This window comes from Nycticebus coucang, chromosome 4 (assembly GCF_027406575.1).
Source record: "Nycticebus coucang isolate mNycCou1 chromosome 4, mNycCou1.pri, whole genome shotgun sequence".
NCBI classification, from domain to species: domain Eukaryota; kingdom Metazoa; phylum Chordata; class Mammalia; order Primates; family Lorisidae; genus Nycticebus; species Nycticebus coucang.
This window is the reverse complement of record NC_069783.1, coordinates 123,427,951-123,453,640: the sequence shown is the minus strand read 5'-3', so window position 1 is coordinate 123,453,640 and position 25,690 is coordinate 123,427,951. Positions and strand designations below refer to the sequence as shown.

General features: G+C 41.8%; 1 protein-coding gene across 4 annotated transcripts in view; it reads left to right on the top strand.

Moving 5' to 3' along the window:
• The window catches only part of CIT (citron rho-interacting serine/threonine kinase), a 184,009-nt gene that overhangs the window by 140,360 nt on the left and 17,959 nt on the right, over nt 1–25,690 (top strand). For 3 of the 4 annotated variants that reach the window (XM_053587769.1, XM_053587767.1, XM_053587765.1), the window contains 13 exons: nt 3,296–3,436; nt 3,949–4,056; nt 6,107–6,224; nt 6,493–6,657; nt 18,130–18,267; nt 18,829–19,009; nt 19,205–19,296; nt 19,811–19,915; nt 20,158–20,327; nt 21,096–21,140; nt 21,567–21,647; nt 21,805–21,940; nt 23,525–23,664. In XM_053587769.1, the coding sequence (XP_053443744.1) occupies nt 3,296–3,436; nt 3,949–4,056; nt 6,107–6,224; nt 6,493–6,657; nt 18,130–18,267; nt 18,829–19,009; nt 19,205–19,296; nt 19,811–19,915; nt 20,158–20,327; nt 21,096–21,140; nt 21,567–21,647; nt 21,805–21,940; nt 23,525–23,664 (1,620 nt within the window). The remainder of the gene's footprint in view (nt 1–3,295; nt 3,437–3,948; nt 4,057–6,106; nt 6,225–6,492; nt 6,658–18,129; nt 18,268–18,828; nt 19,010–19,204; nt 19,297–19,810; nt 19,916–20,157; nt 20,328–21,095; nt 21,141–21,566; nt 21,648–21,804; nt 21,941–23,524; nt 23,665–25,690) is intronic. The other variant, XM_053587768.1, reaches the window with a different exon arrangement.

The following is a 25,690-nucleotide window of genomic DNA, read 5'->3' as shown; positions in this document are numbered from 1 at the left end:
TTTTAAATAGGGCCAGAATTGGGCATTTCTATGTCATCCAAGTTCCTAGCACTATTCCTTTTCTTTCTGCCCTTGACAAACTTTACTAATGGATCTTTCTTCCAAATCTTTCCTTTTGGACCCAAAATGGGCTCAGAAGCTTTCTTGACATGGCAGTTTGCAGCCACTATCAGTTCACTGGAAGTAATATCAGAGATGGAAGTTTTTGCTAATTCTGGTCAGATTCATCTTCTGTGTAAGATAGAGAATCCTTTTCCCAACACATCTCACAGGAGGATCCTGTTGAACCTTCACTGTGGGTTGAACATCCCAACCCATTTTTTAGGAACCCTCTTTCTTAGAAAGTGCTTTCTTTCTTTCCTTTTTTTTTTTTTTTTTTTTTTTTTTAAGACAGCACTCTTATCAGCAACCTCCACCTCTTGGGCTTAGGTGATTCTCTGGGACTATAGGCGCTTGCCATATAGCCGGATGTTTTTTGTAGTTGTCATTGTTGTTTGGCAGGCCTGGGCTGGGTTCGAACCCACCAGCTCTGGTGTATGTGGCTGGTGCCCTAGCTACTGAATTACAGGCGCTGAGCTAGAAAGTGCTTTTTTACTTTGAGCTAAAACCTACAATTCTACCCATTGGTTCTGTTAACATCAAAACATATGGGTTGAGCATGGTGGCTCACACCTGTAATCCTAGCACTCTGGGAGGCTGAGATGGGTGGATTACTTGAGCTCAGGAGTTCAAGACCAGCCTGAGTAAAGTGAGAAAAATTAGCTGGTGGTTCTGGTGGGCACCTGTAGTCTCAACTACTTGAGAGGCTAAGGCAAGACAATTGCTTGAGCCCAAGAGTTTGAGGTTGCTGTGAGCTATGATGGTGCCAGGGCCCTCAACCCAGGGTGACAGAGTGAGACGTCTCAAAACAAACAAAGAAATAAACAAACAAACACCCCCGAGCCCTAGTCTGGTGTCTCTATCAGAGAGTAGCCAGGCGTGGTGGCTCATGCCTATAATGCTAGCACTCTGGGAGGCAGAGGTGGGTGGATCGCCTGAGCTCAGGAGTTTGAGACCAGCCTGAGCAAGAGCTCTGAGACCCTCTAAAAATTAGCCATGCATTGTGGTGGGAGCCTGTAGTAGTCCCACTACTTGAGAGGCTGAGGCAAATGACAGTTAATTAGATATGCAAGTAGCTGTGCCACTCCATATTGCTTTCTCTTTCTTAAGTGAAACATTTCAAATCTCTCCATGCTTTGGATATTCTTTTCTGGTAGATTTATCTTTCCAAAGAGAGTTTCTCAAAGTCCACATGGTCTGAATAGCACTGAATGCCTTGGGATGTTTCCACCTCTTTATTGGACTCTGTTAATCTCTGCCAATTATCTGGGCTCTTCGGGTAATTTTGTCACACCATTGAAACACCATTGACCTGTTAAATCACCATTTACCCTTCCACAAGTTAGTTTTTATTTTTTTTAACTTTACGGTCTATACTTATTTAACTGAAATTAAAAAAAATACCACCCTATTGAACTGTTTCTTGGTGGTTTTGATCCATTCTTCCAGCCCAAGTGGAAAGACAGGCTGGGGTTGTTTCATGCTCTGATTCTGTCATTCAGCTTTTTCATTCTTCCCAGTTTCCTGTCACAAAATTTCCCCTCATAAAATTGTTGGATAGGTCTAAGCACAAAGCTAAAGCCCTCCCTTCAGTCTGACACTGACCCCTGGATGTGCCTGCACTTGCTTCTCTCTGGGAAACAGGTAAATGGTTTTGAGAAACCTTTCCTAGAGCTCAGCTGTCACTTGTACTTTGTTGTATATAACCAGCCTATTTCTTGGAAAGCTAATGGATAGTTGAAGCTTTTATTCTAGAAAAATATTTTAGGCCTGGCTCTCACCAAACAGATTCTTATCCCCAGCACTTGTTTCTCTGGTTTCTGCCTAGTAATTAATGTTGTCCTAAAATAGTGTGAAGAAACTAAAGAGAATAATTTGCAGAAGAAATCACTTGTACTGCGGGGGAAGGAATCTAGTTTTTAAAATTTTTTTCCCCTGTATTTTTAGGGGCTCCATGGTTTGATTCAGAAATTCCAGGTTATGCACATGGGCCAAGTGACCTTTGGTCTCATTTGCTTTATGGGAGGCCTGGCAGATGAGAGGATGAGGGGGGAAGTACCTGAACTGGATTGGGGAAAGAAAGGACAAAGGAGATGGTGAGGACTAACAGTTATTAAGCACCTATGGTGTGCGAGGCACTGTGTTCAATATGCTATCCAGCAAGGTAAGGTATTATACCCAGTGTCAGATGAAGAAACCGAGGTTCCAAGAGGTGATATGAACTGCCTGTGGTTCTATCACTAGTAGGTGTTAAAGTCAGAATTTAAACCAAGGTCTATGAGATTCCAATGTCCAGATCCTTTTCTGTTTTAACATGATGCCTCAGAGAATCAACTACTTTTTAGGAGGAAGGGCAGATAAGGAGTAGAAGTGGAAAGGAAAACAGAAGTTGAGAGAAGCAAAGTGAGACAGACTGGGCTGGGGAATTCTAAGGGCATCAGTGGCTCTCAGCCTGCTGGGGTGGAGGGCTTTGGGGCTGCTGCTGGCTGTTTGGAAACTCCTGTGGTGATGTTTACTGCTCTTCTGTAGCTCTCTGAGAGTGTGGTTAGACTATCCTGAGGGTTGGATGAAATCAAACAGCAACACATCAGGATGTCTATTCTTTCCCGCTTTTTAAAAATGAACATATTTTATGAAAGAAACCAGCATCTTTATAGTCTGCCCTGTTTTCTGGTTGGCTTCCATTGTAAGAATTGGAGAGAGATATGCAGCACAGAACTATTTCCAATATGCTAAATTGAATCGTTTTTGGGTTTTACTAGCATTCACACCATATCTGTGATCTTCTTCCTTCCTCCACCTTGGTAGGGGGCTTTTTAAGTTAGGGGTGATCTGATTTCTGTTTGTGTACTCTGTTCAGTCTGCACAGAGTGATTTCTCATAATAGCAGTCAAGATCTTAACAACAACAAAATAAGGACAAATTGGAACTTAGTTGTCATGGCACTGAGTCAGACTGCCTTAGATGTCAACTCAAATGGCTCACACTCTTAAGCACAAATATATCCTTAACTGGAACTATGATTGGGAGGCAGACCCTACAGCCTGAACTGCTGTTTCAGTGGGGGGTATCCTGTGACTTCTTGGCCATCAGAGATTTTGGTACTTGTCCTATTTAAGAATAGGAACAGTGGGCGATCATATCATTTCAAATCAAATGTAGTATTAAGCCTTTCTCTGGCCCTTCTCTCCACTAGCAAGCCAAATTACAGCAACAGATGGACCTGCAGAAGAATCACATCTTCCGTCTGACACAAGGACTGCAAGAAGCTCTAGATCGAGCTGATCTGCTGAAGACAGAAAGAAGTGATCTGGAGTATCAGCTAGAAAACATTCAGGTGAGGACTGGTAAAGGGAATCTGCCTAAAATCTGCCTGCAGAGGCAGAGCATGATGGCAGCAAGTATCTTTATTTGTATGCTGTGTGTATTTTCTCCAGTATTTTATTATGAACACTTGTTTTTTTTTTTTTTTTTTGGTTGCAGTTCAGCCGGGGCCGGGTTTGAACCCGCCACCCTCGGTATATGGGGCCAGCGCCTTACCAACTGAGCCACAGGCGCCGCCCTATTATGAATACTTGTAAACATTCAGAGAAATTGGAAGTTTCTGTAGTGACCACCACCTGGATTCTACAGTTAACACTGTGCTATTTTTACTTTTTCACGTATCTATCCGTCTATCCTTTGCTGTAAAATTGGGACTAAATAAATACATATCCATTTAGTGCTGTTTGTGTCAGATTTTCTTGTGCTAGCTTCCTAATGACTTTACATTTTCTGTCTTAAAATACCAAATTTTAAAAGTATACTTCTGCCTGGACCTGAGGTTATTTTGGTTTTCTTGCATTTTAGGTTCTCTATTCTCATGAAAAGGTGAAAATGGAAGGCACCATTTCTCAACAAACCAAACTCATTGATTTTCTGCAAGCCAAAATGGACCAACCTGCTAAAAAGAAAAAGGTGAGTCAGAGTGTCTGAAAGTGAGAGTTGTCAGTTTCACGCCATCATTCACCGTTCAGTGACGCACTGTGATATTTAATCATAGGAACATTGGAGAAACAAGATGAACCTTTTTGGGGGTTTTATTTTGGGTTGAAAAATAGGTTTTGAGATAATCAGAATAGCCCTTATCAGAGGATATTATTGATCAAGTCCAACTTTGTCTTCGTGGATGTTGAAATAATAGTGTCTTTCTGTGTTAAGGATATGATTTTTTTCCCCACATGATGGCTGGTGCAGGTTGGGGAGGAGGTAGTTGGTAGAGAAAAAGGTTTATACCTAAGTTACGTGTGTAGAACTACAAGCAGGTTCAAAGTTCAGGCGTATAGGACTCTACAGGGATTAGCAGGTCACATGCCTGGGACTCTACAGGGATTAGCATGTCACATATACAGGACCTTAGAGAGATTTAGCAGGTCATGTGCATGGGGTTTCAGAGGGATTAGCAGATTGCATGTATGAGACTTAAGAGGAACTGATTCACATAAATTCACTTGTATCACACTCCAGAAAGGACTTCAGAAATGATCTGGTCTAGTCCTTTTGATTGGCTTCTGAAGAGACTGGAGCCCAAGAGGTTGGCGTGACCTGGCCAAAGTGCCTAACTGCATAGCTCTCCTCTCTGCCAAGTACTGCCTTATTCTTAAAACTTTAGCAAACAGGCTCGTCACCCGTAGCACAGTGGTTACGGTGCCAGCCACATACACCAAGGGCAGCAGGTTCAAACAACAATGACAACTACAATAGAAAGTAGCCGGGTATTGTGGTGGGCGCCTATAGTCCCAGCTACTTGGGAGGCTGAGGCAAGAGAATTGCTTAAGCCCAGGAGTTTGAGGTTGCTATAAGCTGTGACACTACGGCACTCTACCAAGGGCAACGTAGTGAGACTCTGTCTCAAAAAAAAAAAAGAAAAAACTGTAGCAAACAAATCACAAACCATGGTCAAGGTTATGTGTAGGTACACGTGGGAAGATCCCTTTTCATAATCAATACATTCTTTCCCAAACATGGAAGCCCTCAGAGTAGCTTTGGCCCTGTGTTCTCAGTTTAAGAAAGGTCCCTAAGGACCTTGCACTTTTCCTTTCAAAGACAATCGCACATCATAATGGCAGGAAAGGCCTGGATGACTTAGAATGCCTAGGAGAAAGGTGTGGAGGACCAAAGTTGGCAGCTGGTCTCCTTATTCCCGGTGCCATCTTCACTGTAAGGGGATCCTCAGATGCTGCCTCCTACGAAGCAGTGGCTGCACAGGAAGGAATTTCTTATGTACTCTGTGACTGTATATGTTTGTTATGCTTATGATTTAATGTTTTTTTTTTTTTTTTATTTTAGCAGTGAACTCTTATCTGGTTGTATCACTTGATGTAGTTAGGGTATTTCCATTTTTTTTTTGTTTGTTTTAGGATCTTTTTTTCCCATTGCATTATTCTGTGTTTTCCTTTTTTCTCCCCCTCCCATGTATAGTACATGTTTCCATTTGCATTTTTTTGTTAGTAAACTCCTTGTTTTGACATGATTTTAGCATTCATTTAAAAATTCTTCCTTTTTAAAAACACTCATCTCTGTGTCTTGCAACTAAGCATCATGAGACAAATGCCAAGGCAAGAGTGACCTCTGAACCATCTCTCCTGACATACTCCATACTCTCCTGATTCCATTTTTTGAGTGGGATGGACTCATGAAATGACTCTCCTGTGTTGGGAATGCTAAAGGAAGAGGTGGTGGCAATTCAAGCATCTTTAATCCTCTTGGTGAAAACTTCCGCACCCCTATTTTTTTCAGCTGACTGGAAGGGGCTGCGACCCTGCCCCTCCTTTTCCCCCTTCACATGACATTTTTACTAAAATACACTTACAGTGAGTATGCTCCTGGCTTTCATGCTTTGCTCCTCCTGAGTCAGATTTCCTTTAGCTAGATTAAAGTACCAGTTCCAGGAGTTAGGAGATATCTCTGTTTCCATTGCTAGGGTTTATTTAGTCGACGGAAAGAGGACCCTGCTTTGCCCACACAGGTTCCTCTGCAGTACAATGAGCTGAAGCTGGCCCTGGAGAAGGAGAAAGCTCGCTGTGCAGAGCTAGAGGAAGCCCTTCAGAAGACCCGCATTGAGCTCCGATCTGCCCGGGAGGAAGGTAGGAGCTCTCTCTGCAAAGTACTCATAGCTCTGGAAAAGGCAGAGGACTGATAGACTAGTTCAGCTTCTTTGTTAATGGCCCATCCTTAGATGATTTCAGTCCAGACTTCTCAAGTCTGAAAAATGGCCTCTTTGTCATTGCCAGGTTGGCCTGATGCATGTCCTTTGGGTCTCAGATCCTTGAAAGGCAGCCCAGGGCAGTCTGTTTGGTTTGATCCTCTAGGTGACCCAGCTAACCAACAGGCATTACATTGATCTCTCTGCAGCTGCCCACCGAAAAGCCACAGACCACCCGCACCCGTCCACGCCAGCCACTGCGAGGCAGCAGATTGCCATGTCTGCCATCGTGCGGTCACCTGAGCACCAGCCCAGCGCCATGAGCCTGCTGGCCCCACCATCCAGCCGCAGAAAGGAGTCTTCAACTCCAGAGGGTACATTCTCAAGGGGTTGCTGGGGTCGCATGGGAATTTTTTTTAGTTCATTAAGAAATGCAGGCATATGGTACAAATTACAAATAATACTAGGGGATAAAGAGGCAGAAATAAGGCTCCCCCCACCCCATCCTTTGATCCTTTACTCAGAATCAATCATTGCTTTCAACCACTATAGTCTTCCAGCGATAGTTCATGCAGTAAGCACATCTTTGTCATTCATGTATTTTACGTTACCTGATTGTCTTTAAAGAATATGAGAAAATAAGCACATTTTTCTTAGCCCCCTTTTTTTCTTTTATAAACATCATAGCACAATATACTAAAAACTGAAAGACATCTTTCCATTTAAAGAGCTATCTTAGAGGTTTCGTATTAGTCCACACAGATCTACCTCATTCTTTCAAGAGGCTGTGTAGTATTCCAGGATGTGGGCATACGATTCACCTTCTAAACCAGACTCCTATCAGTGAGTATTTAGGTTGTTTTCAATCCTCTGTTACTATAAAAATCCTGCAAAGAATATCCTGCATATCCTTGGGTGTTGTGGCTGATTAAATTCTTGGGAAATGAATTGTTTGGTTTAAGATCATGTACATTTTGAGTGTTGACAGCTGGTGCCAATTTATATTTCTACCAATGGTAGAACGAATTGCGTCTGGCTTAAAAGGTGAATCATATGCCCATACCATGGCATCCTACACAGCCCCTTGAAAGAATGAGGTAGATCTATATGGGCTAATAACAAAACCTCTGAGATAGCCCTTTAAACATTCACACATTAAGTGTAAGGAGTTTTATGTTCTCAAAAAGAAAAAAAGCTAAGGAAGATGGTTTGGACATTATTAGGGAAAACAAGTAGACCCGTGGTTTTAGCATCATGTCACAATCACACCATTTTCTTCTTCTTTTTTTCTGCTTTGTTGCTCTTGGTAGAGTGGCATCATAGCTCACAGCAACCTGAAACTCCTGGGCTTAAGGGATTCTCTTGCCTTAGCCTCCCAAGTAGCTGAGACTACAGGCACCTGCCTCAACGCCTGGCTATTTTTTTGTTTGTTTGTTTTTTTGGCCAGGGCTGGGTTTGAACCTGCCACCTCTGGCATATGGGACTGGTGCCCTACCCCTTTGAGCCACAGGCGCCACCCAACGCCTGGCTATTTTTTAGTCGTAGTTGTCATTGTTGTTTGGCAGGCCTGGGCTGGATTCAAACCCACCAGCTCCTGTGTATGTGGCTGATGCCCTAGCCGCTGAGCTACAGGTGCCGAGCCTTTTTTTTTTTTAGTTTGCTTTAACCTTTACATCAACTTTAAAGCAGATTTTCTTTATTTTGATGAAAATGTTGTATCTAACGGAAACAGAGGTAATTGATAGTAATGGTCTAAGTTCCTATCACTTGGAGAACTAAGTGATGGTGATTTATTTTTTATTGTTGGGGATTCATTGAGGGTACAAGAGAACAGCTTATGCTGATTGCATTTGTTAGGGAAAGTCCCTCTTATAATTGTGTCTTGCCCCTAAGAGGTGTGTCATACACCGAGACCCCACCCCCTCCCTCTTTCCCTCTCTCTGCTCTTCCTTTCCCCACCCTCCTCCCTCCTCTCTCTCTCTGCTCTCCCCTTCCCCCATCCCCCACTGTGTATTAGGTCATTAATTGTCCTCATATCAAAATTGAATACATAGGATTCACACTTCTCCATTCTTGTGATGCTTTACTAAAAATAATGTGTTCCACTTTGATCCAGGTTGATAAAAAGGATGTAAAGTCTCCATCTTTTTCAATGGCCGAATAGTATTCCACGGTATACATATACCACAGCTTGTTAATCCATTCCTGGGTTGGTGGGCATTAAGGCTGTTTCTACATTTTGGCGATTGTATATTGAGATGCAATAAACAGTCTAGTGCAAGTGTCCTTGTGGTAAAAGGATTTTTTTTCCTACTGGGTAGATGCCCAGTAATGGGATTGCAGGATCAAATGGGAGCTCTAGCTTGAGTTGTTTGAGTTCTCCATACTTCCTTCCAAAAAGGTTGTATTAGTTTGTAGTCCTACCAGCAATGTAAAAGTGTTCCCTTCTCTCCACATCCACGCCAGCATCTGCAGTTTTGAGATTTTTGATGTGGGCCATTCTCACTGGGATTAGATGGTATCTCAGGGTGGTTTTGATTTGCATTTCTCTAATAATTAGGGACATTTTTCATATGTTTCATATGAACATTTTTTCATATGTTAGCCATTTGTCTGTCTTCTTTAGAGAAGGTTCTATTCATGTCTCTTGCCCATTGATATATGGGATTGTTGGCTTTTTTATGTGGACTAATTTGAGTTCTCTATAGATCTTAGTTATCAAGCTTTTGTCTGATTCAAAATATGCAAATATCCTTTCCCATTGTGTGGGTTGTCTATTTGCTTTGGTTGTTATCTCCTTAGCTGTTTAGAAGCTTTTCAGTTAAATGAAGTCCCATTTGTTTATTTTTGTTGTTGTTGCAATTGCCATGAAGTCGTCTTCATGAATTCTTTCCCCAGGCCAATATCTTCCAGTGATTTTCCTGTGCTTTCTTTGAGAATTTTTATCATTTCATGCTTAAAATTTGAGTCCTTTATTCATCTTGAATCAATTGCTATGAGTGGAGAAAGGTGTGGGTCCAGTGTCAGTCTTTTACATGTGGATATCCAGTTCTCCCAGCACCATTTATTGAATAGGGAGTCTTTCCCCCAAGGTATGTTCTTGTTTGGTTTATCAAAGATTAGGTGGTTATAAGATGTTAAGTTTTATTTCCTGGTTTTCTATTCGATTCCAAATGTGTATGTCTCTATTTTTTTACCAGTACCTTGCTGTCTTGACCACTATGGCTTTGTAGTACTGCCTAAAATCTGGTATGCTGATGCCCCCAGGTTTGTTTTTATTACTAAGAACTGCCTTAGCTATACGGGTTTTTTTCTGGTTCCATACAAAACGCAGAATCATTTTTTCCAAGTCTTGAAAGTATGATGTTGGTATTTTAATAGGGATGTCACTGAATTGGTAGATTGCTTTGGGAAGTATAGACATTTTAACAATGTTGATTCTTCCCATCCATGAAGAATGATATGTTCTTCCATTTGTTAATATATCCTCCACTATTTCTTTTCTTAGGGTTTCATAATTTTCTTTGTAGAGGTCCTTCACCTCTTTTGTTAGGCATATTCCTAGCTATTTCATTTTCTTTGAAGCTGTGGTGAAGGGAGTTGTGTCCCTTAATTAGCTTTCTTGGCTGTTGTTGGTGTATATAAAGGCTACTAACTTGTGGACATTGATTTTTGTATCCTGAGACATTACTATATTTTTTGGTGACTTCCAGGAGTCTTGTGGTTGCATCTCTGGGGTTCTCTAAGTATAAAATCATATTGTCAGATAAGAGGGAGAGTTTGACCTCCTATGCTCCCATTTGGATGCCCTTTATTTCCTTGTCTTGCCTAATTGTATTGGCTAGAACTTCCAGCACTATGTTGAATAGTAATGGCGACAGAGGACAACCTTATCTGGTTCTAGTTCTAAGTGGAAAAGCTTTCAGTTTGACTCCATTCAGTAAAATGTGCCACCTATGCCTATACTCTTCAGTGTTCTAATTCGAAAAGGATGCTGGATTTTGTCGAATACTTTTTCTGCATCTATTGAGAGGATCATATGATTTTTGTTTTTGCTTCTGTTGATATGGTGAGTAACATTTATGGACTTGCATATGTTAAGCCAGCCTTGTATCCCCGAGATGAAGCCTACTTTTTTTTTGTTTTTTTTTTGCAGTTTTCGGCCAGGGCTGGGTTTGAACCCATCACCTCCGGCATATGGGGCCAGCACCCTATTCCTTTGAGACACAAATGCCGCCCGGGATGAGACCAACTTGATCATGATGTATGACTTTTTGATGATAAGCTGTAATCTATTGGCTAGGATTTTGTCGAGAATTTTTGCATCTATCTTCATTAGTAAAATTGTTCTGAAGTTCTCCTTTTTAGTTGGGTCTTTTCCTGGTTTTGGTATCAGGGTGATATTTGTTTCCTAGAAGGTGTTGGGGAAGGTTCCTTCCTCCTCAGTTTTTTGGAATAATTTCTGCAGTACGGGAATAAGTGCTTCTTTGAAGGTTTGATAGAATTCTGGTGTGAAGCCATCTGGAACAGGGCATTTTTTTGTTGGGAGGTTTTTTATTGTTTCTTTGATCTCAGTGCTTGAAATTGGTCTGTTCAGGAGATCTATTTCTTCCTGGCTAAATCTAGGGAGAGGGTGTGATCCCAAGTATTGATCCATTTCCTTCACATTGTCAAATTTCTGGGTATAGAGTTTCTGGTAGTATTCAGAGATAATGTCTTGTATCTCTGTGGGATCAGTTGTTATTTCTCCTTTATCATTTCTGATTGAGGTTACCAGAGATTTTACTTTTCTATTTCTAGTTAGTCTGGTCAAAGGTTTATCTATTTTAGTAATTTTTTCAAAAAATCAACTCCTTTTTTTTTAATTTTCTGAATGATTCTTTTGTTTTCAATTTCATTAATTTCTGATTTAATTTTGGATATTTCTTTTCTTCTGGGTTTAAGTGTAGATTGTTCTTCTTTTTCCAATTCCATAAGATGGCTTGTGAGTTTGTTGATGTGCTCTGTTTCTATTTTTCGAATGTAGGCATCTAAAGTGATAAGCTTTCTTCTCTGGACTGCTTTTGCTGTATCCCACAGGTTTTGGTAGCTTGTGTCTTCATTGTTGTTGTGCTCAAGGAAGTTAATGATTTCCTCTTTTATTTCTTCCTGCACCCCACTGTCTTTCAGCATAAGGTTGTTTAATTTCCATGCCTTTGTGTGGGGTTGAACGTTTTTGATGGAGGTGAGTTCCACCGTTAGTGCCTTGTGGTCTGAGAAGGTACAAGGTAAAATGTCAATTCTTTTGATTCTGTTGAGGTATGTTTTATGTGTAGGATATGATCACTTTTGGAGAATGTTCCATGGGCCGATAAGAAGAATGTATATTCTTTAGCTTTGGGCTGGAGTGTTCTATATATGTCTATCAAGCACAGTTCTAGGATTTCATTTAAGTCCCTTATATCTTTGTTTAATTTTTGTTTAGAGGATCTGTCCAGTTCTGTAAGAGCAGTGTTAAGGTCCCCTGTTATTATGTAGTTATAGGATATCATATTGTTCACACTACTTAAGGTCTGTTTCAAGAATCTGGGAACATTTAAGTTGGGTGCATAAATATTTAGAATTGAAATGTCTTCCTGTTTTATTTTCCCTTGATCACTTGATCAATATGAAGTGACCATCTTTTTTTTTTTTAATTTTAGTTGCTTTAAATCTCCATGTATCTGAAAATAAGGTTGCAACCCCTCTTTTCTTCTGAATTCCATTCGCCTGAAAAATTATCTTCCAACCCTTGACTCGGAGTTTTAATTTGTCTTTTGAGGCTAGGTGCGTTTCCTACAGACAGCAAATAGTTGGCTTGTATTTTTTAATCCAATCAGCCAATCTATGCCTGTTCAGTGGGGAATTCAGGCCATTTATTGAGGTAATTGATAAGTATGGTAGCTTTCTATTCATCTTATTTTGTGAAAGTTCATTGCTTGGTTTTGTCTTTTGCATCATTGTAGAAGCTAGGTTCTGTCCTTTAATTTCTGGGTGGTTACTTTGCTGGTGGTCTATTGTGATGGTCAGTGTGTAGAACAGGTTGAAGTATTTACTGTAGAGTTGGTCTTGTGGCAAATTTCCTCAATGTTTGTGTATCAGTAAAAGACTTGGTTTCTCCGTCAATTTTAAAGCTTAGCTTAGTGGAATATAGAATTCTGGGCTGGAAATTGTTCTGTTTAAGAAGATTAAAGGTAGATGGCTATTGTCTCTGGCTTGAAAAGTTTCTTTGGAGAAGTCAGCAGTCACCCTGATGGATTTGCCCCCATAGGTCAATTGGTGCTTACTCCTGGCTGCTTGTAGAATCTTTTCTTTTGTCTTGACTTTGTACAGGTTCATCACAATGTGTTTTGGGGAAGCTCTATTAGACTTTAGGTAACCTGGGGTCCGATATCCCTTGGAAAGGAATGTGTCAGAATCTTTGGTGATATTTGGGATATTTTCATTTATAATATTCTAGTATGGCTTCCATTCCTCTGGGGCATTCTTCTTCCCCTTCTGAGATACTTATAACTCATATGTTTGAATGCTTCATAAAGTCTCATAATTCTGTCAGTGAACATTCTGCTTTCTCTCTTCAACTATCCGTGTTATCTCAATACTTTGTCTTCTACCTCTGAGATTCTTTCTTCTGCATGGTCTAATCTGTTATTGATACTTTCTGTTGCATCTTTAAGTTCCCTAATTGACTGCTTCAACTCCTTCAGCTCTGCCATATCCTTTCTGTGTTCTTCATGTCATTCATCTCTTATTTGATTCTGTTTTTAGATTCCTTTTTTGGTTATTTTCCACTTTCTCAGCAATTTCCTTCATTGTTTTCATCATCTGTATTTTAAATTCCCCTTTTGTCATTTGTGACATTTCTTTATAGGTGGAATCCTCTGTAGTAGCTACCTCATGGTCCCTTGGAGGGGTTCCTCTGGACTGATTTTTCATGTTGCCAGGATTTTTTTGCTTATTCTTCCTCACGAGTGTTTTCTTTCATCTGTTTCCTTGCCCTAATTTTCCTTTCACTTCCTCTTGCTCCTTAAGTTACCATGCCTCTGGCTGAAAGTTTTGATGAGTCCTTTTGGTACAGGACCAAAAGGATGAGATGTGATTGAAGAGCAATTAGGGAAAAAAGATTAAAAAAAAAAAAAAGAAAGAACAAAGAGAATGTTACTGCTGTTCTCTCTACAGCAGTAAAAGGGAATACTCACAAAAAGAAGAGAGGCACAGAAAGAGGGAGATAGAAATAATAAAACTGTACAGTAGGGTATTTTGACCCACACCTTAAAATTCCCAACCTCTGTGGGTTTTGGGTTGTGTGGTTCCCTCGAGGTCAGCAGCTCTTTGCCAGCCTATTCATATACAGTACCCCACTTCCACCAAATAGAGAGGAAAGACAAAAATACTGTAAATCAAACCAAAAGAAACAAACAGAAAACCTTACAGGATAAAATTTGGGGTAAAACCAAATAATAGGGGCAGAAACAGTAGCTAAAATGAAGGTTTTATTATTAATAAAGAAGGCAACAATGGAAATGAAATTTAAACTAGAAAAATGAAGAAAGAAATGAAAAATAAAAAAGAATCTTTACCCTCAATGAATCCCCAACAATAAAAAAAAAAATCATTAAAAAATGTTAATTACTCTAAACAAACAACAAAAAAGAAGAATCTTGAGGGAAAATGTTGAAATAAGGGAAAAAAGAAAACCTAAAACAAAAACAAAGCAGTGTATATATCTTGCTGAATATTGTCTGGGCAACAGGTGATCTTCTGGGGTATGATACGTTAATCACAATGCTGATACAGCTGTATGAGATGGAGGTTGGAAGCCTGTGCTGATTCTCAAACCACGCATGGTGGAGAACCTAAATCTCTCCTCAGCCCACTTAAAAGGCACTTTAAACTGATAACCTTGGCTAACAGAAACTTTCCCAGGAAAGCACTTGTTGTCGGGATTTCACCTGAAGTGGCTGCCTGCTTATCCATTGCACCATATCTAGTCTCACTGTATGCCCCTGAGGGCTGAGATGGCAAGGCAGTCCTGCAACTGTCAAACACTGAAATCTCCACTCCTCCCCATTGTCTTAGTCCCGGCCTTTGGTGCTGCTCAGTCACTAGTTCACTTGCCCAAGGTCTCCCAGCCGGAGTCTAGCTCTGTGACCCTGAGGGCGGAGCCTATGGGAGGGAGCGGGGTGGACAGTTCTCCTACAATGGCTGCATATGCGACCCACAGTTGAACAGTTGTAGCTGTAGCTCTGTTCTGGCTCAGCGGCTCAGCCTGGGGTCCTAGACAAAGCTTAATGTCATCCGCACTTTCTTGCCCAAGTTCTCCCAAGGTAGTTTAACTGAGTGATCAAGTCCAAAAAAACAAAACAGCCCACAGAGGAGGCCTTCCCTGTTTGCAGTCTCACTGCTGTTGGAATTACAGTTGTGGCAGCCATGGCCTCAGCCTGAACGAACGCAACCACTTGCCAGTTCTCCAGTGCTTTTGTCCTCCTCCTGGGGTCCAGAAGTCTCTCACTGTCTCTCCACATCCCTAAAGGGATGTTTCTGGGCAAAGCCTACAAACCAGAGATGCCTGGAGTTTCTCTCCCCAATCTCACCCCCACCCCCCCTTGTTTGCAAAGTCTTCTCTTCCCATTCTCACCGCCCCTGTTGCAAAGAAGCTGTTACTCAGTCACCATATTGCTCCCTTCTTCCCTGCTTTTGCTTTGTTGTTACCCATTGACAGTTTCCTTGAATAGCTTCAGTACTTTAAGTGCTTGCTCCATGTATGTTGCACCATCATAGTTTCAAAGTTCATTTGGGTTGTTTATTCCTTATGCTTTTCTAAGAAAGGAAGGAGGATGATGTAACTTACTAAGGAGAACCTACCAGAGTGGGATCCAGAAATTTGGGTCTTAAGCTGTTCTCTTTACAGCAGTTTTTCCTCATCCATGGTGACAGTTACCTGTGGTCATCCCTGGTCTAAAAATATTAAACAGAAAACTCCAGAAATAAACATTCACACAAATTTTAAATTGTGTACCATTCTGAGTGGTGTGATGAAATCTTTCCCTGTCCTGCCTGGGACATGGATCATGCCTTTGTCCAGCATCTCTGCACTGTGGACACTACCTTTCTGTTAGACATTTAGTAGCCATATCAGTTATCTGATAGAAAAAAACAGCATATGCATAAGCCATTATTTTCTGCGGCTCCCTGGCCTCCACTGAAAGTCTTAGAGACTACTGTAAAATTACCACTAATTACTGTAGTTAGGTCATTATTGAGAGGGAGCCTACTAAATGAAAAAAAAAATCAATTTTGTTAATTTTTTTTTGTTTTTATTTGATTTTTTTTTTTTTGGAGACAGGATCTTGATCTATAACCCAGGCTAAAGTGCAGTGGCATCATCATAGCTCACTGCAACCTCAAACTCCTGGGCTCAAATGATTCTCTTACCTCAGCTTCTTGAAGTGGTGGGTGGATTGCAAGTGTGAGCCAATATACTTGGCCTCAATCTTGTTAACTTTAACAGAGTAGAATATAAACATAAGTGTCAGTTCTTTGAGTCTAAAAAGTTGGGTTTTGAATAAGAAGAAGTTATTCATGGAAATACTAGACTTAAAAGGAGAATTCTTTGGTCAGTTCATATTTAAGAATTAGAAATTCTGGAATTCCGGTATTATCGGAAAAAAAAATTCTGTAATTCATAGTGGTGATTTTTAAATAGGATTCCGAAAAGCTCTAGACATGTGATTTTCCAGACATCTAGAAAACAAAGCTTTCATGACTAAAACATTTACAGATAATTGATTTAAAATCTCATGTTTCTTTATGCCTACAAGCATCTATGCCACGATATGGTCAATCTTAAACCCAATTCCTAAACCTGGAAATAGTGATTTTAGGTTGATTCATATAATCTAGATGCAGCTTTTAGTGTGCAAGTAGTTTTATAATCTGTACCTCAGCTGCTCTAATTTTTTTTAAGATAGCTTTCTTGAAATATAATTTATTTATCATACAATTTATTGAAAAATGTAAATTCAGTTTTTTTCAGTGAGTTAACAGGGTTTTGCACCTATCACCATATTCTTTTTTGAACATTTTTGTCACCTTCACCAAAGAAAATTACTCTGCATCCATCATCAGTCATTTCTGATTCCCTGTTCTGCTAATGTTCCCCTTGGCAATCATTAATCTACTGTCCTTATGAATTTGCTCTTTGGGATCTTTCATATAATGAATCATTCCATTTTGTGTGTGGCTATTTTCACGGAGGGTAATGTTTTTCAGGTTCACACGTGTCACTAGTGCTTCATTTCTTTTTACAGTTGAATAATTTTCCATTAGATGGATAGCATACCCTTGGTAGAGTGCTGTGGCATCATAGCTCATAGCTCCTTTTATTTTTTTGAGACAGAGTCTCAAGCTGTCACCTTGGGCAGAGTGCTGTGGTGTCACAGCTCACAGCAACCTCAAATTCTTAGGCTTAAGTAATTCTCTTGCCTTAGCCTCCCAAGTAGCTGAAACTACAGATGCCCATCACAGCACCCAGCTGTTTTTTTTTTTTTTTTGTTATTGTTGTTGCTGTTATTGTTACTTTTTGTTGGCCCGGGTAGGGTTCAAACCTGCCAGCCGTGGTGTATGTGGCCGGTGCCCTACCCATGAGTTACAAGTGCCGCCCAAAATAGTTTTGGCTTTGTGGTATTAGGAACTCTCCAGGGATTCCTGGTGTATACATGTACCTTTTTTTTTTTTTTGAGACAGAGTCTCATTATGTCACCCTCGGTAGAGTGCTATGGTGTTACAGCTCACAGCAACCTCAAACTCTTGGGCTCAAGTGATTCTCTTGCCTCAGCCTCCCTTGTAGCTGGTACAACAGGTACCTGCCACAATGCCCGACTATTTTTTTTTTTTTTTGGTGGTTGTTTGTTTGTTTAGCAGTCTCGGGCAGGTTCAAACCCACCAGCCCTGGTACTTGTGGCTGGTGCCCTAACCACTGAGCTATGGGCGCCCAGCCTTCATAGCTTGTCTTGGCCTCAAGGATCCTCTTGCCTTAGCCTCCCAAGTAGCTGGGACTACAGGTGGTCGCCACAACACCCAGTTATTTTTAGACAGGGGCTCGCTCTAGCTCTGCTGGTCTTGAACTGCTGAGTTCAGGCAATCCACCCATCTCGGCCTCCCAGAGTGCTGGGATTACAGCCACTTTGCCCAGCCTAGCACATCGTCTTTATCCCTTCATCTGTTGATGGGCATTTGGATTGTTTCCACTTTGGAGATGTTGTAAATTATGTTGCTGTGAACATTTATCTCCAAATTTTTGTGGGTACATAGGTTGGAGTATCTATACATACCTAGGAATGGAATTGCTGGGTCATATGCTAATTCTGTTTCACCTTTTGAGGAACTGCCAGACAGGGTCTTACAATGGCTGCACCATTTTACATTCTCACCAGCAACGTATGAGGGAATTTCTCCACATCCTCACCAGCACTTATTTTCCATTTTTAAGATTGTAGACATCTGAGTGGGTGTGAAGTGGTATCTCACTGTGGTTTTGATTTGCATTTTCCTAATGACTGAGGATGTTGAGCATCTTTTCATGTGCTTGTTGGCCATTTATTTCTCTTCTTTGTGGACATGTCTATTTAAATCCTTAGCCCATTTTTAATTTTTTTTTTTTTAATTATTGAGCTGTAAGAGTTCTTTATATATTCTAGGTTACATGTCTCCCTTCAGAGATAAGATTTGCAAATATTTTCCCCCATTCTGTACTGTGGGTTGTCACTTCACTTTCTCAAGGATATTGTTTGCAGTACTCTAATGATTTGCAAAACATTTTCCTCCAGAATTTAGTCGGCGTCTTAAGGAGCGCATGCACCACAATATTCCTCACCGATTTAACGTAGGACTGAACATGCGAGCCACAAAGTGTGCTGTGTGTCTGGATACTGTGCACTTCGGACGCCAGGCATCCAAATGTCTTGGTAAGAGCAGCACTTGGGTATCTGTAGTGTTCACCTTGGTGTTTCCATTTAAAAAAAATCCAGCAGATGGAGGTGATTTTTCTTTTTTATAACTCTTCTTCTAGTACATTCATTTCTAAGCTTTTTATTTCAGTGGGCGGACAGTATTTTTCCCCTGATAAAGCACTGAGTCGATGTCTGTCTTCAGCTCATGACTCCAGCCTGCTGTGCAAAATGCCTTGGGCTTTGCTAATTTTCAGCCCCTTTTTGTCAGGCTGGTCTCTCCCTATCTTTGTGCTGACTCCAACTGAAAGGTGCAACCACATACTTTGTTTGTGGACACACACCTGTTTGTGGACAGCCTGGGATAAAGCCATGGAGACAAGGTTGAGAGTGATTGGCTCTCTGGTTTCCTCGATCTATAGGGGCCTGGCACCTGGGAAAGCTTAGGGGTTACCTGCCTGCCAGGGCCACATGCACGGGACATGGTGGGTGGAGAAGCCCTTGGTCTGGCTGGAGGAGGAAGGGAAGGAGACAGAGTCAGCTGAGTGTGTCTTTAGGTTGCCCACTGCTCTCCCCTAGAATGTCAGGTGATGTGTCATCCCAAGTGCTCCACATGCTTGCCAGCCACCTGTGGCCTGCCTGCTGAATATGCCACACACTTCACTGAGGCCTTCTGCCGTGACAAAATGAACTCCCCCAGTCTCCAGACCAAGGAGCCCAGCAGCAGCTTACATCTGGAAGGGTGGATGAAGGTGCCCAGGTACTGTTGCAAGGTGGCTTGGGCTGGGACAGGTGCTGGCATGGGAGGCCGCAAGACACTTCCATCCCTGATGTTTTCTAAGGAAAGTGTCTTTTCTAGGAACCATGCACCCCACCCAGTCACTCCCTCACCCCTTCCTCCAGCCTCATTCCTCTTGAGTTCAAACATTTTTCATTTCCATCTTTCTTTTTCCAGGAATAATAAACGAGGACAGCAAGGGTGGGACAGGAAGTACATTGTCCTGGAGGGATCAAAAGTCCTCATTTATGATAATGAAGCCAGAGAAGGTAAATTAATAATTCAGGGGGAATATCATTGCACGTGGTTATCCCAGGTCTCCCAGTGTTGGAGTGAAGGCTTTGTTTTTTGGACTGCCTTGCAAGCCTTCTACGCTTTTCCATTTTTGAAAACGAAAAGCCAAATGACTTCTCTAAAGGTTATTGGTACGATACTCACATCTATAGGTCTCCCCCCTGAAGAACCCGCAGGGCGCTGCCCTGAAGATTCCACCTGCTAATACACCTTCAGAGAACTTCTGCCTCAGTCAACTAACCCATAAATCCGCATCGTCATCAGAATTTCACTGTGCTACTCATCTGACACACTTTATTTTTTTTTTATCTTCCCTCTCTGCCTTCTCTGCACACCTCTTCCCCTTCTTTGTTCTTGTGCGCCTCTCTTTACACGCGTACCCTGTCTCTCTGTCCCTCTCTCTGTCTCTGTCTCTTTTCTCTTCTGTTCTCCTCTTGCTCTTGTTCCTGTTCTTTTGTTTTTCTTTCTGCCCTTCCTCTTTGCACCAAGCTGGACAGAGGCCGGTGGAAGAATTTGAGCTGTGCCTTCCCGACGGGGATGTATCAATTCACGGTGCTGTTGGTGCTTCCGAACTCGCAAATACAGCCAAAGCAGGTGAGGAGGAGCCAGAGGAGCCCCACCCTTGAGGTGGGCTGGGCTTGGTAATGCAGAAGGGGAAGGAGGAGGATGTGGAAGGTTGGCTCTCTAAAGAAGGCCCACCTTCCTCAGCTCCTCTGTCTTAGCAGTAACTGAGACTCGCACAGTTTGGTGGGATCTCTGATAGCTCAGGGCCATCCCTCCCAGCTGGAATAGGGGAAGTCCACACCCAATCCTGTGCTCTCTGTGAAATCTCCTAGATGTTCCATACATACTGAAGATGGAATCTCACCCGCACACCACCTGCTGGCCTGGGAGAACCCTCTACTTGTTAGCTCCCAGCTTCCCTGATAAACAGCGCTGGGTCACCGCCTTAGAATCTGTTGTCGCAGGTGGGAGAGTTTCTAGGGAAAAAGCAGAAGCCGATGCTGTGAGTATGACAACAGACACTGGAGCTTGTCTCTGTAAAGTGGGTTGACCTGGGACTGGTCTGAATGATGGGAATCCTGTTGGCTGTCTTGATGTCCCTTGGGCTCCCTCTCTGCGGGCTCCTGGCTCCAGACCATATCATTACCAGGAGTCTGGTGGCAATGAAGGCACAGACACTTAAGTTAACTTGTGTATATCACCCGCCTTCTTCCTGTAGCCATGTAGAATGGGAGACTGGGGCATCACACACCTTGGCTGTGGCGATGCAGCAGCAGATGTACTTACAAGAAACTCCTCTCTAATGTTCACTCTAATGCGTTCATTTGGTTTCAAGGCTGGCATCATAAGCACTTTGGCCATGAAGCAGTACGGTTGGCTGCTGTCTGCCACATCTACTTCAGGAAGGCTTTTCATTTCTCAATTGCTTCTGCAGTATTTGCTCTTCTGTAGGCAGGTTTGAAATCCTACTTATCCTTAAGATGTTAGAAATGTAGGTGTGCCATGATTGGCATCACCCCACCGAGAATGTGCCAGGATACAAACAGTGCTCATTGCTCATTGGCATTTGCTCTGTTGAAAACCAAATAGCTCTTTTCAGACAGTTTGCTTCTGTAATAATAAACACTTTAGGTGTTAGCATTTGGAAGATTCTTAGCCATGAGCCTCCTGAAAAGAGCTTTGCTTACCAGGTAGAGCTGTTTTGATGACCTGTTTCATTGTTACATGCATAAGTCTTTTACTGAAATTCTTGTTAATATGTGTACAATAGGCCGGTGACTGTATTTCCTACGAGGTTCTGTCTGCGTGGGTTCAGGTAAAGAGATTCAGAGGCTTGTTGGCTTGCTGCTGACACTGTTTGCACTTTTATTTTGTAGCCTAGGGAGGGTAGGAGCCTTTCATGTAGCTTATTAACCCTTTGCAGGTGAAGTCTTTTTAGCTTCAGCATATTTCTTATCACAAAATCTCTCTCTCTATCACACTCATTTATTTCTGCATCTAAACCAAGTTATAACTCAGATGCTAATTAACACCCCCCCTCCCCCGCGAGATATCAGTAACTTTCATGTCTTGTCCTCACAGTACAGATCAAAATATGGGGCATGCTAAAAGCAGGTTGTGTTTTTGAGCATTTTCAGATTTAACTTGCTTTTTTAAACTTCTCTTTATCACTCTGAATGGCTTGTTCATGTATTCACCTCACTATGTCTCGTTTTTGTTCTTTTATTTCACATATGAAAAGAAATTACTTGGAAACTCCCTGCTGAAATTGGAAGGTGATGACCGTCTAGACATGAACTGCACACTGCCCTTCAGTGACCAGGTAATATTTTCATGGGCACGGTCAGTGGTGTCTGGTTACAGCCACATGGCTGTCAGGAGAGGAAAGGCTGTGGAGAATTTTGCTGTTCTTACTCTTCAGAATTGTTCCAGTGACATGTTCGTGCTGTGTTCTGCCTTTGGATTTCTGCCCTTTGCAGGTGGTGTTGGTGGGCACTGAGGAAGGGCTCTATGCACTGAATGTCTTGAAGAACTCCCTTACCCATGTCCCAGGAATTGGAGCAGTCTTCCAAATTTATATTATCAAGGACCTGGAGAAGCTACTCATGATAGCAGGTGTGAATTCAAGGACATGGCACTTTTTCTTGAAAAAAAAAGGGATACAGTTTGTTAAGCTACATTTCATGTTTGTGAAACATAAAGGCAGGCCCTCCCGTGGCAGGTGGGAACAGTGGTAACTTTTGCCTCTGTGTCCGCATAGGGCACCCTCATCTGGACCCTCTCTGTCCAGATTCTATTCTCATTGGTGTCAAGTTTAGCACAGTCTGACATCCCCAAAGAACATCCCACTGTTGTGCTAATTGAAGGGTGCCAAGCCTCAAAGATTCATTAAATTCAAACCTTTTGTCCTGATTGCATCAATACTATTGTGAGCCATGACCTTCTGGGAGCTTGTGCTATTCCTGCACAGTCCCTCTTACATCTATGAATGTTCAGAGAACCTTCATCTAGATTTACCATTTGCTAACATATTGTCACATTTTTTTCCTTCTTACCTCTTACACATGCACAATAATTTTTTTCTGGACCATATGAGAGTTAGTGGCAGGTATCGCGCCAGGTGCTTTATCCTATCTACCAAAGGACAAGTTCATTCTATCACATAAACATTTTCCATCTGTTTGTTGGAGATACAATTTTTTAAAGAGAAAAACAATAGTTTATTGAGTCAGTGTTCAAAACATCTACAGATAGGTCTTGTTTCAGGTGTGGATGTATCCAGGGGTTGAAATAATGTGGTCAGGGACTGGGCTTTCTTGATCTCTCTGCTCTTTTCTCTCCCTTCCTTTCTGTTTTATTCTTTATAGCAGTTTTAAGTTCCCAACATAATTGAGAGAAAGGTACAGAGAGTTCCCACATACACACCATGCCCACACACGCACAGCCTCCTGCGCCTTCAACATCCCCCACCAGAGTGGTGCATTCTTACAACTGATGAACCTACATGGCCCATCATTATCATCCAGAGTCCATAGTTTCCATTAGGGTTTAATCTTGATGTTGTATATTCTGTGAGTTTAGACATATGTATAATGACATGTATCCACTGTTGTAGTATCATATAGAATACTTTCACATGGTATAGTTTTTGCATTCAAGAAATTTAACCCATTATCTGATATTCTGCCTGTAATCAGACTTTACCTATGGCTCCGTAATGTCCTTTACGTACTTTTTTTCTTTATTCGCGTGATCCAATCCAGGATCCCATGTTGCATTCAGTCACGTCCTTCAGTTTCTTTTAATCTGGACCAGTTCCTTAGCCTTTCTTTTTCTTTTGTTGCTTCCTGATATCTACATATTTGAATAGACCAAGCCTGTTGTTTTATAGATGTCTTCTCCCCTCCCCATTCCCTATTGCATTCTTTCTATACTTTGTTGGGGACCATGTTTGAAAGTATAGTCCAATTTTATGTCTGCATAATTCCCTGTTCTGACTTCCCAGATCTTGACAAAAGGCCAAATCTTTTCATCTTAGGTCTAACAATGTAAACTTCAAGGTGTATTTGTAGGGGTTTGCAGAAAAGTCAGTTCATTCGCATGGCCTCTTATGGCATTTATTTGTGACTTTCGCAAGAACTACATTGTCTTTACTTCATGGCTCCACACTGATGCGAGGCTGTCCCTTTTCCCCTTCAGGAGAAGAGCGTGCGCTGTGTCTCGTGGACGTAAAGAAAGTGAAACAGTCCTTGGCACAGTCTCATCTTCCTGCCCAGCCAGACATTTCACCCAACATTTTTGAAGCTGTCAAGGGCTGCCATCTCTTTGCTGCTGGCAAGGTGAGTGTCCCTCAAAGCCCTAGTGGTAGGTGTTCTTGAAATTGGCCCTGTCCCTCTTCTCATGGAATTCACTAATTTGACCTTGGAAATTTTGTCCACCTAAATAACAGAGAGAGGATCTCTAAAAGCAAAAGGGATTGATTTGGGAATAGAACATTGCAATGGGAATATGCATGCCACAGTAAACTGGAAGGTAAAGAAAGGCAAGGTTTTTTGTTTGTTTTGTTTTTTGTTTTTGAGATGAAGTCTTACTCTGTTGCCCAGGCTAAGGTGCCATGGTGCCAGCCTATCTTATAGCCACCTCAAACTCCTGGGCTAAGTGACCCTCCTGCCTCTGTCTTTCGAGTAACACACAACACCAGGCCAATTTTTTCTAGTTTTAGTAGAGACAGGGTCTCCCTCTTGCTCAGGCTGTTCTCCAACTCCTGAGCTCATGTGATCCTCCCACCTCAGCCTCCCGGTCCCACCTCAGCCTCCCGGAGTGCTAGGATTATAGGTGTGAGCCACCCTGTCTTGCTAGGAAGACAAAGGTGAGGGAGATTGCATTATTGTTTTGAAATAATTATCCTTGGTTACAAAGTTAGACAGGCAGTGGCTGGGCCCAGTCTTTGTAGATGTATTTTGTGTATAAGGTTGCTTTTTGTTTTCAAGTGCACATGTGTGAGAACACTCTCTTCATGGTTCTCCCTGGCTCTGTTTGTCAGGGTTTCCTTAACACTCCTGACTCCATTTTGATTCTGACAGCTGTCAACAATTGTATGTCTCAAATGGGTTAAATTTCTTTTGCTCCCTTTAGGCACATGAAATAATTTGTGTAATTTCAAATTTTTGTAGGCTTTGAATCTAAAGGAAATACTGGAGAGAAAAATGAGGCCAAAATTTAACAAAACTGAAAGGATGATCCATGTTTGGAAATAAGTGTTTGTGTGTGGGTATATGTATGATGTACCTTGTTTTTTAAAATCTAACCTGGATCTGGTTAGATGAAAGGATGTTTTGGGCGGCGCCTGTGGCTCAAGGAGTAGGGCGCCGGTCCCATATGCTGGAGGTGGCAGGTTCAAACCCATCCCCGGCCAAAAAAAAAAAACAAAAAGAAAGGATGTTTTATCACTGTTAGTTTATAAATTCTAATTTATGACATTTATATAATGTAAAGTCAGTTCATGAGAGCTCAAATTAATTCTTTTGTAGTTTCTGGCATGTTAAATTTTGGTACATAAGTATGTTATTTGCTTCAAAAATGCATATTTATAAAAAAATGAATATGTGTGTATATACATATACATATATTACATTAATGAAATCTGAATCGGGCATCTGTAGGCCCCCTGAGTCTACTGGCATTCTACTGTTGAAACCACTGCTTCTGCTCCTCAGAAGACGGCTCCTGGGCAGTTGTTCATTCAGCCCTTAATATACATTTACTGAGCACATGCTATGGATATGCCTAAGCCATCAGAGGTGTCTGTGTGAGGGATGCAGGTCTAGTTGGGGAGCTGTGTGGCTTACCACAGGGACCTTCTGTATGGGAGACTTGGCCTTGCTTGTGGTTCTTTGAGGAGTCATGGTTTCTGGGGCCCTCCGATGACAAGGTTTTTTTTCTCCCCAGCCATGGAGCGGGGAGTGAATGTTGAATTATTTAACTATGGCATTTAAACAGAGTATGAAGGAAGGACAGACTGGCCTAGGAAGGTGTTAATTTGAAAAGGATTCTTGGAAAAGGTCAGTCTTTTTTTTTTTTTTTGAAACAGTATCTCACTTTGTCCCCCTTGGCAGAGTGCCATAGAGTCATAGTTCACAGCAACCTCAAACTCTTGGGCTCAAGTGATCCTCTTCCCTCAGCCTCCCAAGTAACTGCGATTATAGGTGCCTTCCACAATGCCCAGCTATTTTTAAAGATAGGCTCTTGCTCTGGCTCAGGTTGGTCTCGAACCTGTGAGCTTAGGCAATCTATCTGCCTCGGCCTCCCAGAGTGCTAGGATTATAGATTGCACCTGGCCCGATTTTCTTTTGTGTTATGTTCTTT